The 13,794-nt window shown below is 42.6% G+C and overlaps 2 protein-coding genes across 18 annotated transcripts in view; both read left to right on the top strand.

The window, feature by feature from the left end:
- The window catches only part of ARHGEF9 (Cdc42 guanine nucleotide exchange factor 9), a 456,021-nt gene that overhangs the window by 252,086 nt on the left and 190,141 nt on the right, over positions 1-13,794 (top strand). For 4 of the 17 annotated variants that reach the window (XM_042242442.2, XM_027963061.3, XM_060407412.1 and 1 more), the window contains exon 1: positions 7,546-8,371. The exons of 8 other annotated variants lie outside the window; for them this stretch is intronic. Coding sequence is in view for 5 of the 9 variants with exons in the window: in XM_060407416.1 (XP_060263399.1) it covers positions 8,370-8,378 (9 nt within the window). In the remaining 4 variants the exon portion in view is untranslated. Of the gene's footprint in view, positions 1-7,545; positions 8,383-13,794 lie in introns of those variants that run through there. 5 more of the 17 variants (XM_060407415.1, XM_004022026.6, XM_060407414.1 and 2 more) reach the window with 2 other exon arrangements.
- Positions 7,989-8,274, top strand: LOC132658748 (uncharacterized). Its single transcript, XM_060407417.1, has one exon. It carries the CDS (start codon positions 8,010-8,012, stop codon positions 8,187-8,189), a length of 180 nt encoding a protein of 59 aa, XP_060263400.1. The 5' UTR covers positions 7,989-8,009; the 3' UTR covers positions 8,190-8,274.

Genomic DNA, 13,794 nt, shown 5'->3' with positions numbered 1-13,794 from the left:
AGTGTCCATGGCAGACATCAGGGACTATGAGGTGGCTGAGGTGGGAGTTGGATGGCCAATGAATGAGGAGCAATAGGGGTCAGGACAAAATGTGGAACTTTCCTTGGGTATGCTTTCTGATAGAAGTGGGGCTTTGGGAGCTATTTGAACACAAGAAAACCAATCATTGGCTTTTCCCTGAGAGAAGGCAAATATTTAAGTCCTAGATATCATACCTGGGTGGTAGGCCATTTGGATTCAAGTCAGAACATTGAAACTTTATTCTTGTGACTGAGGAGATATCATGTCAAATGCTATTGAAAGGTGGAACATGTGTCACCTAGTGGCATTTATACAGCATAGTTTTGAAAAGCATAGGCTCTAGGGCCAGACAGGGTTGGTTTGCACCTCAGTTCCACCACTGACTAGCCATGTGACATTGGACAAGTTATTTAAGGTCTATGCCACAATCCCCTTATCTGTAAAATAATGACAATAATAGTATCTTCCTCATAGTGTTATTGTGAGGATTAAAATAATTAACATATGTAAAAGGCTTAGAACAATGCTCTGAGTAAGCACTCTATAAGCATTTATTATTATTATTATCTAATGAGTTCCCTTTGGATTCTGAGAAATATGCTGGGTACTTACAGTAATTTCAGTGTGAGTTTGGAAACATTTATATTCTAGACAATATTTATAAATATATATTATATATATTTATAAACAAACATTTATATTCTGAATAATATAATTCTATATTATATTTTAATTGATGTCATGCTCCTCAGCAGTGGCTGTAATAGAAGTAGTGATACTATCTGGCTCAAAAAGATGAAAGAACTTTTCACCAACTGAAATTGTCCAAAGGACTACCAGGTTATCTTAGGAGAGAGGAACCTCCCTATTGTCGTGGGTATTGGAGTGGAAAACTGGATGAGATGTTACAGAAGGGATTGAAGGATGAAATTGGGACTTTGCTATGCCAAGAGATTCTCTGATTTCTTGATTCTTGTCAGCAGAAGGGCTGCCTTTGAAGTGCTTCTTGAAACATCAGGGTCTCTTCTAATTTTTTGAAATTGAAATTGTGAGTCACCTTACACAGGAAGCTAAGTGCAAATAAATGCGGCTGGGATCAAATGTCATGTTTCAAAGTCTGAAATACCCAAAAGTACTTTCAAGACTCAAGAAATGAGTTTTGTTTTCTGCTCTGCCAGCAATTAACTATGTAATCGTGTATAGCTTACTTTCTCTGGGCCTCAGTTTCCTAACTTAGAATATGAGGGGTTCGAGTAGATTTTCTTTGAGCTCTCATAAGGTTACCTTCTGTGGTTGGAAGATATAATTCTCAGAGTAGAAACAACTAGGTGAAGGAGTTATTCATGCATTCAGCAGATGTTTATGAAGCACCTGCTTAGTGTCAAGCAAAGGATGCCAGATTGGTAAGGCATTGTATGCCATGCTACAGAATTTGCCTTAAAGGCAGTGGGGAGCCATGGAAGGCCTTTGAACACAGGATCTATATAACTCAGGGTTCAGCTGTGGAAATTATATTGCTCTAGTTATTTTCAGCAGAGTTTTAATATAGAAAATTTAGTGTTTCCAAAATTGGTAGAAGAGCTTAAGGGGCAAGCTTTAGACTAGGCCTCCAGGAATGAATCTCAGAATGAATCCAGCTGTTTTCTCTGCCAGAAGAAAGGAGGTAAAGCATCAGCTGCTGTGGGAACACTGTACCTGATTTGCAATCTGGGAATTAGGAATCTGCCACTGCCTTAACTATTGACTAGAGTATCATTATGCCTGCTAGATCTTCCATAGCAAAAACAAATAAGTAAAAATATTTAAAAGTCTCATTTCCTGCTTGTTCAAAGACACAAAGCAGGGTCTAGACACTGGGACCTATGGAAAGGTAACACAGCTGCAGAAAACTCTAAAACCCCATCATTCTACTTGTCACTAGAAGCAGCAGAAGTATGTTTTCTGTATTATCACTTTCTTTCAAATATTGTGCATATGCCTATGGTTGGCAGAAATAAACCACATCCAAAACAATGGATGCAAAGAAGTTTGAGAAATCAAAGGTTGTTGTTTTTATTGTTGTTTTGGTTTTTATTAATAGCTTTTCAGCAATACAGGAAGGCAAGCTAGAAGGAGGGTGGCATGGATCCTCAGCATCCAGTATATAGTATCCACCATAGAATTAAGAAGAGCAGGACTGCTTTTGAAAGAGATAATTTGTTCAGGAGAGTAGAGGCTGAATTGGAGAAAGAGAGCAGCACAAAAGACCACAGTAGCTGGCAGTAGGTAGAGACAGGAAGAACACATTCCTCAAGGAGGAAGAGAATCACCAAGACTTAGAGACTGGTTGGCTAGCAGCAAGGTGAGGGAAAAGGAAGACTTATGGATATTTCCTTCGTATCTCCTTGGCTAATTCTGTGTGTGACATTGCCAAGGGACAGGGAACTCAGGGAAAAGAGGAAGCTGGCAGGGGCGGGAGAAAACTGCTTTGATTTTGGACTTACCAAATTTGAGGTTCTTGTGAGATATTCAGGAGACATCTAGAAGGCAGGTGGAGATTCAATAGAGTTAAAGAGAGTTACCTGGGGCTTATCAGCTAACCCCCAGGGAGGTTGTAAGCTCCCTGCAGGCAAACATCTATGCCTGTTTTGTTCCCCCACTGGTGTCCTGTAACCTTGTTGAAAGGTGGTACTTCAGTGTGTAATGTAGGTTGTGGGTAGTTAAAGGCTTGGGAATGGATAGGTCCATCACTCAGTGCAAGTGTGGAATAAGAAGAAAAGGGGACTGAGATTAGAGGAACTTTGAGAATTCACGGCCTTAATGACTAAATGAAGAACCCAAGCAGGAAGCAAAGATAATACAATCAGACAGGTCATGTGAATGTGTCCCCAAGGCAGAGGGAGTAAGGAAGGAGTAAGGCATCAGTGGAGACCAGACCATTCAGAAGGTGATGGAAATTTGAATTCTTTCCATCTTTTGGCTATGGTGACTAATGCTGTTATTAATACACATGTACAAGTTTTTTGTGTGGGCATGTTTTAATTTTTCTTAGGTGTATATCTAAGAGTGCAATTGTTGGGTCAAATGGTAACTCCATGTTTAAGTTTTTGAGGAACTGCAGACTATTTGCCAAAGTGGTTTCATCATTTTACATTCCTACCGGCAGTGTTAAGAAGGTTCCAATTTCCCACATCCTCCCCAACACTTATTATATAGCTTTTTGATTATAACCATCCTAGCATGTGTAATGTGGTATCTCATTACAAATCTGCTATAGCAAATATCTTTCATTTGCATTTTCCTGATGATTAATATCATAAGGGATTTGATTTAGGTCATACCTGAACAGAACTGAATGGTCTAGTGGCTTTCCCTACTTTCTTCAATTTAAGTCTGAATTTGGCAGTAAGGAGTTCATGATCTGAGCCACAGTCAGCTCCTAGTCTTGATTTTGCTGACTGTATAGAGCTTCTCCATCTTTGACTGCAAAGAATATCATCAATCTAATTTCAGCATTGACCATCTGGTGATGTCCATGTGTAGAGTCTTCTCTTGTGTTGTTGGAAGAGGGTGTTTGCTATGACCAGTGTGTTCTCTTGGCAAAACTCTATTAGCCTTTGGCCTGCTTCATTCTGTACTTCAAGGCCAAACAGTTGCCCTTATCTCACGTGCTAGCAAAGTAATGTTCAAAATTCTCCAAGCCAGGCTTCAACAGTACATGGACCATGAAATTCCAGATGTTCAAGGTGGATTTAGAAAAGGCAGAGAAAACAGAGATCAAATTGCCAATATCCATTGGATCATCAAAAAAGCAAGAGATTTCCAGAGAAACATTTGCTTTTTTGAACATGCCAAAGCCTTTGACTGTGTGGATCACAACAAACTGTGGAAAATTCTTCAAGAGCTGGGAATACCACACCACCTGACTTTCCTTCTGAGATATCTGTATGCAGGTCAGGAAGCAACAGTTAGAACTGGACATGGAACAACAGACTGGTTCCAAATCGGGAAAGGAGTACATCAAGGCTGTATATTGTCACCCTGCTTATTTAACATATATCCAGTGTATATCATGCAAAATGCTGGGCTGGATGAAGCACAAGCTGGAATCAAGATTGCCAGGAGAAATATCAATAACCTCAGATATACAGATGACACCATCTTTATGGCAGAAAGTGAAGAAGAACTAAAGAGCCTCTTGATGAAAGTGAAAGAGGAGAGTGAAAAAATTGGCTTAAAATTCAACATTCAGAAAACTAAGATCATGGTATCTGGGCCCATTACTTCGTGGCAAATAGATGGGGAAACAGTGGAAACCATGCAGACTTTATTATTATTGTTTATTTTTTGGCTCCAAAATCACTGCAGATGGTGACTGCAGCCATGAAATTAAAAGCTGCTTACTCCTTGGAAGAAAAGTTATGACCAACCTACACATCACATTAAAAAGCAGAGATATTACTTTGCCAACAAAGGTCCATCTAGTCAAAGCCATGGTTTTTCCAGTGTTCACATATGGATGTGAGATTTGGACTATAAAGAAAGCTGAGTGCCAAAGAATTGATACTTTTGAACTGTGGTTTTGGAGAAGACTCTTGAGTCCCTTGGACTGCAAGGAGGGATCCAACCAAGTCCATCCTAAAGGAAATCAGTCCTGAATATTCATTGGAAGGACTGGTGCTAAAGCTGAAGCTCCAATACTTTGGCCACCTGCTGTGAAGAACTGACTCATTGGAAAAGACCCTGATGCTGGGAAAGATTGAGGGCAGGAGGAGAAGGGGACGACAGAGGATGAGATGGTTGGATGGCATTACCAGCTCAATAGACATGAGTTTGAGTAAACTCCTGGAGTTGGTGATGGATAGGGAGGCCTCATGTGCTGCAGTCAGTCCATGGTGTTGCAAAGAGTTGGACACAGAAATGTGACTGAACTGAACTGATGATTAATATATTGACTATCTTTTTATGTCTTATTGACCATTTTTTGGAGAAATGTTACTCAGATCCTGTGCCAATTTTTAAATTGGGTTTTTAAAAATAATTAAGTTATAAGAGCTCTTTATGTATTCTAGATACAATCCCTTATCAGATATATAATTGGAAATATTTCATTCTGTGTTTTCTCTTTTCATATTCTTTTTTCATATTTCTGTCATTTAAAAATATTATTTTTAATTGAAGGATAATTGCTTTATATATTGTGTTGGTTTCTGCCATACATCAACATGAATCAGACATAGGTATACCCTTCCTTTTGAACCTCCCACCCACCTCCCCCATGTCCCACTCCTTATGTTGTCACAGAGCACCAGTTTGATTTCCCTGAGTCATACAGCAAATTTCCACTGGCTATCCATATATTACATAGCAAACTTTTTTACCATATATTAAGTAGCCAGTGGGAATATGTTTTCCATTGTATATGTTTAGCCAGTGTATATGTTTTCGTGATAGTGTCCTTTGAAGCACATAAGTTTTTTAACATTGACCAAATCCAATTTATCTATTTTTTGTTGTTCGTGCTTTTCATATCATATCTAAGAAACCATTACCAAATCCAAGACCTCAAAGATGTACCCCTATTCTCCTCCTTTTGTTAAACTTAGCCACAATATCATTACCACAGCTAAACAATTAATAGTGATTCCTTAATATTATTGAATATTTAGCCTGTTCAAGTTGCCATTTGTCTCATAAATGTCACATATGGGTGGTGATGCACACATATACAAGTTCCACCTGAATTGATCACTCTTTTTTCTCCTTGTTTACTTTCTAGAGAACCAGATTTTTGGTCCTGTAGTTTTTTACAGTCTGTATCACCATATTGCAGTTTAAAATGTTTTTTTTTTTTGTCCTCTGTGTATCACATAAATCAATAGCTAGATCTAGAAGCTTGATCTGATTCAAGATATTTTGCTGTTTGTTTTGGCACAAATCATTCATAGGTGATGTGATAAGTCAAACTTTTAAAGTGGGCATTTCTTTAGTTTTTTTTTTTTTCTATCTTGTAAGGCTAGGGGCCATTTTATTTATGACCTCCATTGACTCAGAATTTCCACTCACCAAGTTTGAATAGGTGACTGTCCTAGACTCAAAGATTTTTAGAGAATAGAGAGCAATTCTTATTCTGCTTAGAGTTTATAGTATGGTAGAAATACCAGAAATTAATTAGTTCTATCCCTGGATAATCTACTTTCTTGCCCCTTTCCACCAATATCTATCTGTTCATGTGTACAGTACTATGTAAGAGTAAGAAAGGCCCTTAGAGATATTCAGTGTAAGTTAGTCCTTGGTTTTGAAGGCCCAGAAGCCTGCTCTATGTATTTTTCTGAGGTAAGGGTTCAGAGATTTCACTGAATTCTGACAGGTCTAAGGTCTCCTGTGGCAGAAGGGAGATGGAGTCCCATAGAGGGGAAAGGAACTGCCCAAAAGTCTTATAGGAAGCTTGAAGTAGGCCTAGGAGTAAATCTGAAACCTATCTCTACTCCAGGGCTTCTTCATTTCAGACACCAGACTACAAAGACAGAACAGGGCAGTGATTTCAAGCAGATTGCAAGTTTTATAGGTTTTGTAGAGGCTTTTCCAATGCAAAACTGTCCTCTCTTCCTAGTACCCAGTATGCTGGAATAGTGCAAGCTGTCATAGTTCAAAGAAACCAGAAATAGGAAAGAAATCTGATCTGCAAGTGCAGAGATATCAGAGAAAGATAAATATAATTGAATTATGTATAATTTGTAGAGTGTCCTTGTGGTTCTGTACACAGCACTGATTTGTTGGATCTGTGTAGCTAATTGTGAGTAGCCTATAAATACTCGGAGTGAAGTTGCTCAGTTGTGTCCCACTCTACGCAATCCCATGAACTGTAGCCTACCAGGCTCCTCTGGCCATGGGATTTTCTAGGCAAGAGTACTGGAGTGGGTTGCCATTTCCTTCTCCAGGGGATCTTCCTGACCAAAAGCATCTTTGCTTCCTCCTTGGCCCAGGCTCCAAAGTTGCTCCAAAGGGTCCCTTCTCGCCGCGCCCCCCCCCAATTCCTTTTCTCTCCTCCCCATCCTTTTCCCCAAGCTTCTTTTTCTTCATCATACCCCCCCCCCATTTCTTCTTTCTCTTTCCCATCTTTCCTTTTCTTTCCCTTCTGCTTCTCACCGTCTTCTCGTCATTCCCTCTTCTCTCTCTGCCATGCTCTCTCCCCTCTGGCCCATTCTGTCCATTCCCTTCCTCTCTCCCAGGCCTTTCCCTCCTCTCTCTCCTCAGCTCCATCAACCCACCCACAACAAGCTCGCCACCCCCACACCAGAACTGGCAGCCTGGAGCTCCGGCTGGGCTGGATGGAGCAGGCCTGCTGGGGACCATGTGTTCACCGATTGGCTGCCGCTGGTAGCACGCCAGCTCAAGTACCGCCCCCCTACCCCCCCGCGGCGAGTAAACGCTCCTCTGCGGCACCTGTTATTGGTCGGCGGGCCTGTCAGCATGTTGGCTGCGCCTCACGCAGGCGCCGGCAGTCGTTCCGTGAATAAAAACGCAGAATATGGGCTGGGGGGTGGGGAGAGGCGAGGAAGAGAGCCAGCGAGGCAGGGACGGAAAGAGTAGCTGGCAGCCCAGAGCCTGGCGAACAGAGCAAGCGTAGAAAAGCGAGCGAATTAGAGGGAATAGAGGAGACCGAGACTGACCGGTAGCCAGCCAGGCAGGTGGACGGACGCACCCCCGGACAGACAGACTGAGCAGGCGTCGGAGAACCTCGCGCTGGTTTCTCCTGCCTTTCTCTTTGAAAGCCAGGATTTTGCCTTTTTCCGTGGCGCCCGAGAGAGAATGCTGGACTCTGCAGACTTCAGCGCAAGCTAAGATTTCTCAGCTAGGGAAGAAAGATCAGCTCAGTTCTGAGAAGGGGGAAGCAAGCACCCCTGTCCCCATCCCCCCTTCCCCCCTCCCATACCAAACTCGGGCGCCAAACCCAGCCCTTCCCCAACCACCCGACTTCCTCCTCTCCTTTCTAGCATGGTGGCTGTATGGACAGTCTGACAGAACAGAGACTGACATCTCCCAATCTGCCAGCCCCTCATTTGGAACACTACAGTGTTCTGCATTGCACCATGACCCTGGATGTGCAAACTGTAGTCGTTTTTGCCGTGATTGTAGTCCTTCTGCTTGTAAATGTCATACTCATGTTTTTTCTGGGAACGCGCTGAATGGAGTCCAGCCGCCTGAGCTGTCTGGAATTCTTGCTTTGATTTCATCCCGAGAACCTCCAAGAAAAAAAAAAAGAGAGAGAGAGAGAGAAAGAGATAGGGAAAGAGAGGGAGAGAAAGAGCACGCTTTCTTACTCAGGGGGGAAAACGTTTTGAGCTTCAACATGGCCTCGCTGTGATATGTATGACGTTGGTATATTATCTCTCCCTAAATCTTTTGTTATGTCTTGTCTTTTAAGTATGCCTGTGAGTGTAGTTGCTTATTGCTTGAGTAAAACTGTTGATAAAGAAATGCTTTCTATTTAAGTGTGCATGTGTGTGTGTGTGTGTATGTGTGTGTGCATTCTTCATTGATGTGATGTTCATGAAGCAAGCTCTGCATCTTTACACAATGGCTTTGCTGATTGTGGTGTTTTGTCAATTCATTTTCTGGAAACCGACCTTTAAATTCCATCAGAGAATTTTAGTTAGAATTTCTTTCTTGACATCAGAAGATGGTATTTTGGTTTGTCTGGGGCAAGGGAGGTTGTGGGAAGAGCATGATGAATTTCTGGCAGCTTAGTAAAAACAGTGTTGCACTAGATGTTTAGAGGAAAGAAATTGATACAGGAATGAATTTAGGGAAATTATTCTTCAGTCTCTTAATGAGAAGCGAGAATATGGGAAGTGATGTGGTGGGGTGCATTGTGCTGGCATTTGGTGACTGTGTTCTCTGAATCTTAATTTGCTGTCCAGCGTTTACAGTTTCCAATTTGGACAGAAGCCACATTTAAAACATTTCTTAAAAATCATTAAATGTCAGTTTCTTTGGAATCATGGTATGTGGCATAAAAATGTTCTTTGATTTTTATGAATTAGCAAGAGAAGATGTTGACAGTAACTGTTGGGGTTCTTTTTCCCAAAAATTGTGCCTGTGAATTTGAGTTTGGGGATTTTGTCTCTGTGGCCTCCAAAAACAACTAAAGCTAGCTTTCTACCAACCTTGGGAATAATATATTTAGGTATGCCTCTTTGGGGTTCATTTGCAGTGATGTTCTTGAACTACATTTTAAATAGAACTTGCTAGTGTTAATGAGAAAATGGTGGTTTTGTTTGCTTCCTTATTCTTTAAAATCAGAGGTCTCTCTACTTGGAAAGTTTCCATTTCAAAATGAAATTATGTATCATGCTAAATTGTGAGTTTTGAGCACCCTCCCCCCCAAAAAAAAATGACTGGATGGAAAGGGATGAAAGCTCTGGAAAACGTGAGCTAGAAGCAACATTCCAATTTGATATTTATTTGCATGTCTGTATCAGGTGGTAGTGGTGGTGATTGCTGTTATTTTTGCTATTGTTATTATTTCTATATTTCCGTTTCCGCTAAGAAAGCTTTTGTCAAATCCAGTAAAAAATTTGTCTCTGATGCCAGTGTGCGTAATATAATGCACACCCCCCCCCCCCCCCGCAACCTGCTGATGTTGGCAGGTCTTCATTCTGTTGCTTACCTGACTTGAAAGAGTACCATTTCTGTCTCATATAGCAATGAATCAGGACACATAAAACATCCACACACATGTTCCCCCTGCACCCATGTGGGCGACTGTTCATGAGTGATGTGTAAATCTGCTGGCAATGTGCTTTCAAGTACCATGTACTTTTGTTCAGACTGTTTGGAAAAGATTTTTAAGGGAGAGGGGCTGTGAAGGGGGCTCTTGAAATTGTCCAGACCTTGGGACCCAAAGAGTATAATTTTATGGCATTAGAAGAGGTTTTGAGTTACAAGGTGTGCTCTTGATGGCTCTGTGTGGGTGATAAACTGATTTTTTAATTTGGTTGGCACCATGTTGTAAGCATGATCTGGGAAGTTTGCTGGCATTGATTCTTATTATTTACTCTTTAGTCCTTTTGTGGGCACCCCTGGGTTGAACTAAGAACTTGATTTTTTGGCAAAGGAATCTAGTGAGCCCCATTTGCCCTCCATTCCTGCATTTGCTCCAACAGTATTGTGTAAAGTAACCTGATATTTTAGTTGGACACTTTGTTTTGAGACAATGTTGGAGAGTGATGAAAGAAAGGCTGTAGGCCAGGCAGCTACAGACCTGGGTCTTCTCTGTTCAGCGACTGCTTGACATTGAGCAATTTTGGGATTCTCTATAACATGGCGTTTGGGGATGGTTGGACTATGTTTTTGAATTCTGTGATTTTGGGTGTCCATAGGCACTTGAAATCAGATGCTAATGAACTGGGAAGATAACTGAAAAGGCAAATGAAATGTTAATAAATGTACATCAAGGGGTGATGGGAGGGGGGAAGGAAGAAATATCTGGTTGCTGGTATCTGGAGAAACTTGTTTTACCTAAGAGATTCTTCTACCTAGTTATGTGGGAAGAAAACTGGACTACAGCAATAGAATGCTTTTTTATTTTTCCTTCAAGGGGATAAGGATTCTCTAAGGCTAGTCTTTGAACCAGGTTTATGACAAAGTATGTGTCACCTTTGGATGCCTGACAGACCCTTGGCAGAAAGCCTTTGTAAATGTATGTGTGTAGGATGTGTGACAGTAGGTATGTGGGTGTGTATGCACATCTACTCTGTGTTTGTGTCGGGTACAGACTCCTGAATCTGGATGGGGTTGAATGTGCTAGGAATGAAGAAAAACAGCAGGACATGAATTGAGTTCCCCAGTTCTGAAAGGCCTCCTTGTGCTAAGGCCTATAAGGATTTGACTGGTGCTAAGGGGATGACAGAGGATGAGATGGCTGAATGGCATCACTGACTCGATGGACGGGAGTCTGAGTGAACTCCGGGAGTTGGTGATGGACAGGGAGGCCTGGAGTGCTGCGATTCATGGGGTCACAAAGAGTCGGACACGACTGAGCAACTGAACTGAAGGTGGATGAGTGTCCCCCTCTGTCGATTTTCCCCTACCCTACACAGCCTCAGACTAAAGGGGTAGCTTGAAAGAGCTCTTTCATCAGTAATTTAGTTTGTGAAATGGGTAAACATTTTTCAAATTAACTTATCTTTAGGCACATAAGGGAATGTTGCTAGCCAGATGGCAGGCTACCCTAGAGCAGCTAAAAGGGAGTTTAGGGAGTAGTGAACAGGGTGACTTTTTACTTGTGTGGATCCTGAAGGTTTGGCATTTCTTCTTCAAGATTGTGCGAGTAAGCAAAAAGAGAAAAGAGTGGGAGAAAATGAAAAATGCAGCCGAGAGGAGTGGAACCCTCTGCATTTTTACTTTTTCCCCCTTTCCAGTCTCTTCATCTTCCCCCTTCTAAGCTTTTCCTTTCTTCCCTGATACAGCCTCCTCTCTCTCCCTTACCATCCCTGCTGTAAGGGGTAAGAAGAAGAAGGCTTTACCTCTCTGATTTGTCCCAACTTTTTCTGACAGAGCTCCTTGTTCCCTTTCCTTCTGTCTAACTCCTTTGTAGAGGATACTTTTTGCTACAAGCTCCCCACTAGAGGATTCAGGAAAATGTCCTTGACCAGTATCCAAGCAACTCCTGCATCACATAGCTCCCCCTGAGGTCTAGGGCACTTTAAAGGTCCAGGCACAAGCGCTTTTGGAGAAAGGCAGGAGCTGGCAAGGCAGGACTTGGAAAGATGCTTTGGGGGAGAGGATAAAGAAAGAGCAAAATCCTCATTGCCCACAAATGCCTAGGAAACATCCAGGAAAGGCATACAGAGCCTAGCTGCATCCCAGTCATGGGACTATTTATTTGAAGGCTCTTGGGTTCAAATCCCTCTCTAGTCCGTGCCTTCTCCTTAAGATTAAATGAGCCATTTCACAGTCTAGCTTTAGTGCAAGGAGATCTGAAGGCTCTGAAAAATGTTTTTGTCCACCATGAGTTTTGACTGATGCAGGGAGGAGGTAAAAGGATAGTGTGCGTGCATGGTAGTTGCTTCAGTGGTTGTCCGACTCTTTATGACCCTATGGACTGTAGCCCTCCAGGTTACCTCATCCATGAGATTCCTCAAGGCAAGAATACTGGAGTGGGTTGCTGTGCCCTCCTCCAGGGAATCTTTCAGACCCAGGGATCAAACTCAAATCTCCTGCATTGCAGGCGGATTCTTTGCTACCTGAGCCACCTGGGAAGACCAAAGGGATAGCATGTGAGAACAAACTGAGCAGTGCTTCCCCCCTACCCATTGAGACAGCTTCTATCTGTCAGAATCTGTAACATCTGCCTGTGCAGTGTACTCCACTTTTGGCCGTGGCTAGGGAAACTTTTGGAGAAGGCAATGGCATCCCACTCCAGTACTCTTGCCTGGAAAATCCCATGGACAGAGGAACCTGGTAGGCTGCAGTCCATGGGGTCTCGAAGAGTCAGACACAACTGAAGCGACTTAGCAGCAGCAGCAGCAGCAGCAGCAGGGAAACTTTTGGAGAAGGTAGTGGTGACCCACTCCAGTACTCTTACCTGGCAAATCCCATGGACAGAGGAGCCTGGTAGGCTGCAGTCCATGGGGTCGCTAGGAGTCAGACACGACTGAGCGACTTCACTTTGACTTTTCACTTACATGCATTGGAAAAGGAAATGACAACCCACTCCAGTGTTCTTGCCCGGAGAATCTCAGGGACAGGGGAGCCTGGTGGGCTGCTGTCTCTGGGGTCGCACAGAGTCGGACACGACTGAAGTGACTTAGCAGCAGCAGCAGCAGCAGCAGGGAAACTTTCCCAACCTAGCTGCAGTGTGAAATTGGTTTGTTTGTTTCTATGTTGTTGGTCTCTGAATAGATTCCAACTGAGATAGCTGGGCAAATTGGAGAGGCCAGTTTGATTGTTAGTTTGGTGAACAGGGTTTGGGCCCTGATTCAGACTTTCTCATCCGTGTGTGTGTGTGTGTGAGAGAGAGAAATTAAGTTGCTAGGAACCTGAAGGATCCCAATGAACCTGTGGGTGAGGTGCTTTTCTGCACTCTGGTGAGGTCTAGACTGGGAGTGCTTGGCTATAATCAGAGGGTACACTTTAGCAGTTGCAGAGATGCTGCCAAAGCATGTCCTCCTTCTAGCCTCTGCCATCTTGGCCTCTGCTCTCCTTGGCCTGTGGAGTACTTGCTCTGTATAGAGAGACATGATTGGAAACTGAGCTATTCTCCAAAAATAACTGCCTCCTCAGAAGACCTCCCAAAAAGCATCTGGATTCAGTCCCATTGGCTTTGCCTCAAAAAGTGGGATGGAAGTAGGGAATCTTAGACCCTCTAGCCCTTATTTCTAGCTCTGCAACTTGTTTAGGCCAACTGAATCTCTAGAATCCTTGATCAAAGCTTAGCTCTTCTGATGTCTACCCAGAGTGTCTCCTGTCATTAAGTAGGTACAGCTCTCAAGAGTATTTGGTATGGTGCTTTGCCTTGGCACCAAAGTACTGAGTGGAAAAACTAGAGGGGGAAGGGCCTAATAGGGAGAGAAAACTGGGGAAATAGTCCAGTAATGACAATACTAATAATCCCTTGTCAGTGCATGGGCCTATACAAAGCAATTCTGTATCTTTCCCAATTTAGAGCATCACATCAACCTTGTGAAGTAGATAGGAAGGATTGTTATTCCTGGTTTTACCAATGCAAGAGGTAAAAGTCAGATTTATGGGATGGTACTGGGTCTGCCTTTCAAATGGACAGGGGCA

The sequence above is a fragment of the Ovis aries genome, chromosome X, assembly GCF_016772045.2.
Source record: "Ovis aries strain OAR_USU_Benz2616 breed Rambouillet chromosome X, ARS-UI_Ramb_v3.0, whole genome shotgun sequence".
Classification (NCBI taxonomy): domain Eukaryota; kingdom Metazoa; phylum Chordata; class Mammalia; order Artiodactyla; family Bovidae; genus Ovis; species Ovis aries.
The sequence above is the reverse complement of the archived record's forward strand: the minus strand, read 5'-3'. Positions and strand labels throughout refer to the sequence as shown.

Coding starts and splice junctions, on each gene's coding strand:
- LOC132658748 (XM_060407417.1), top strand. CDS start 8,010: ATGGACAGTCTGACAGAACAGAGACTGACATCTCCCAATCTGCCAGCC.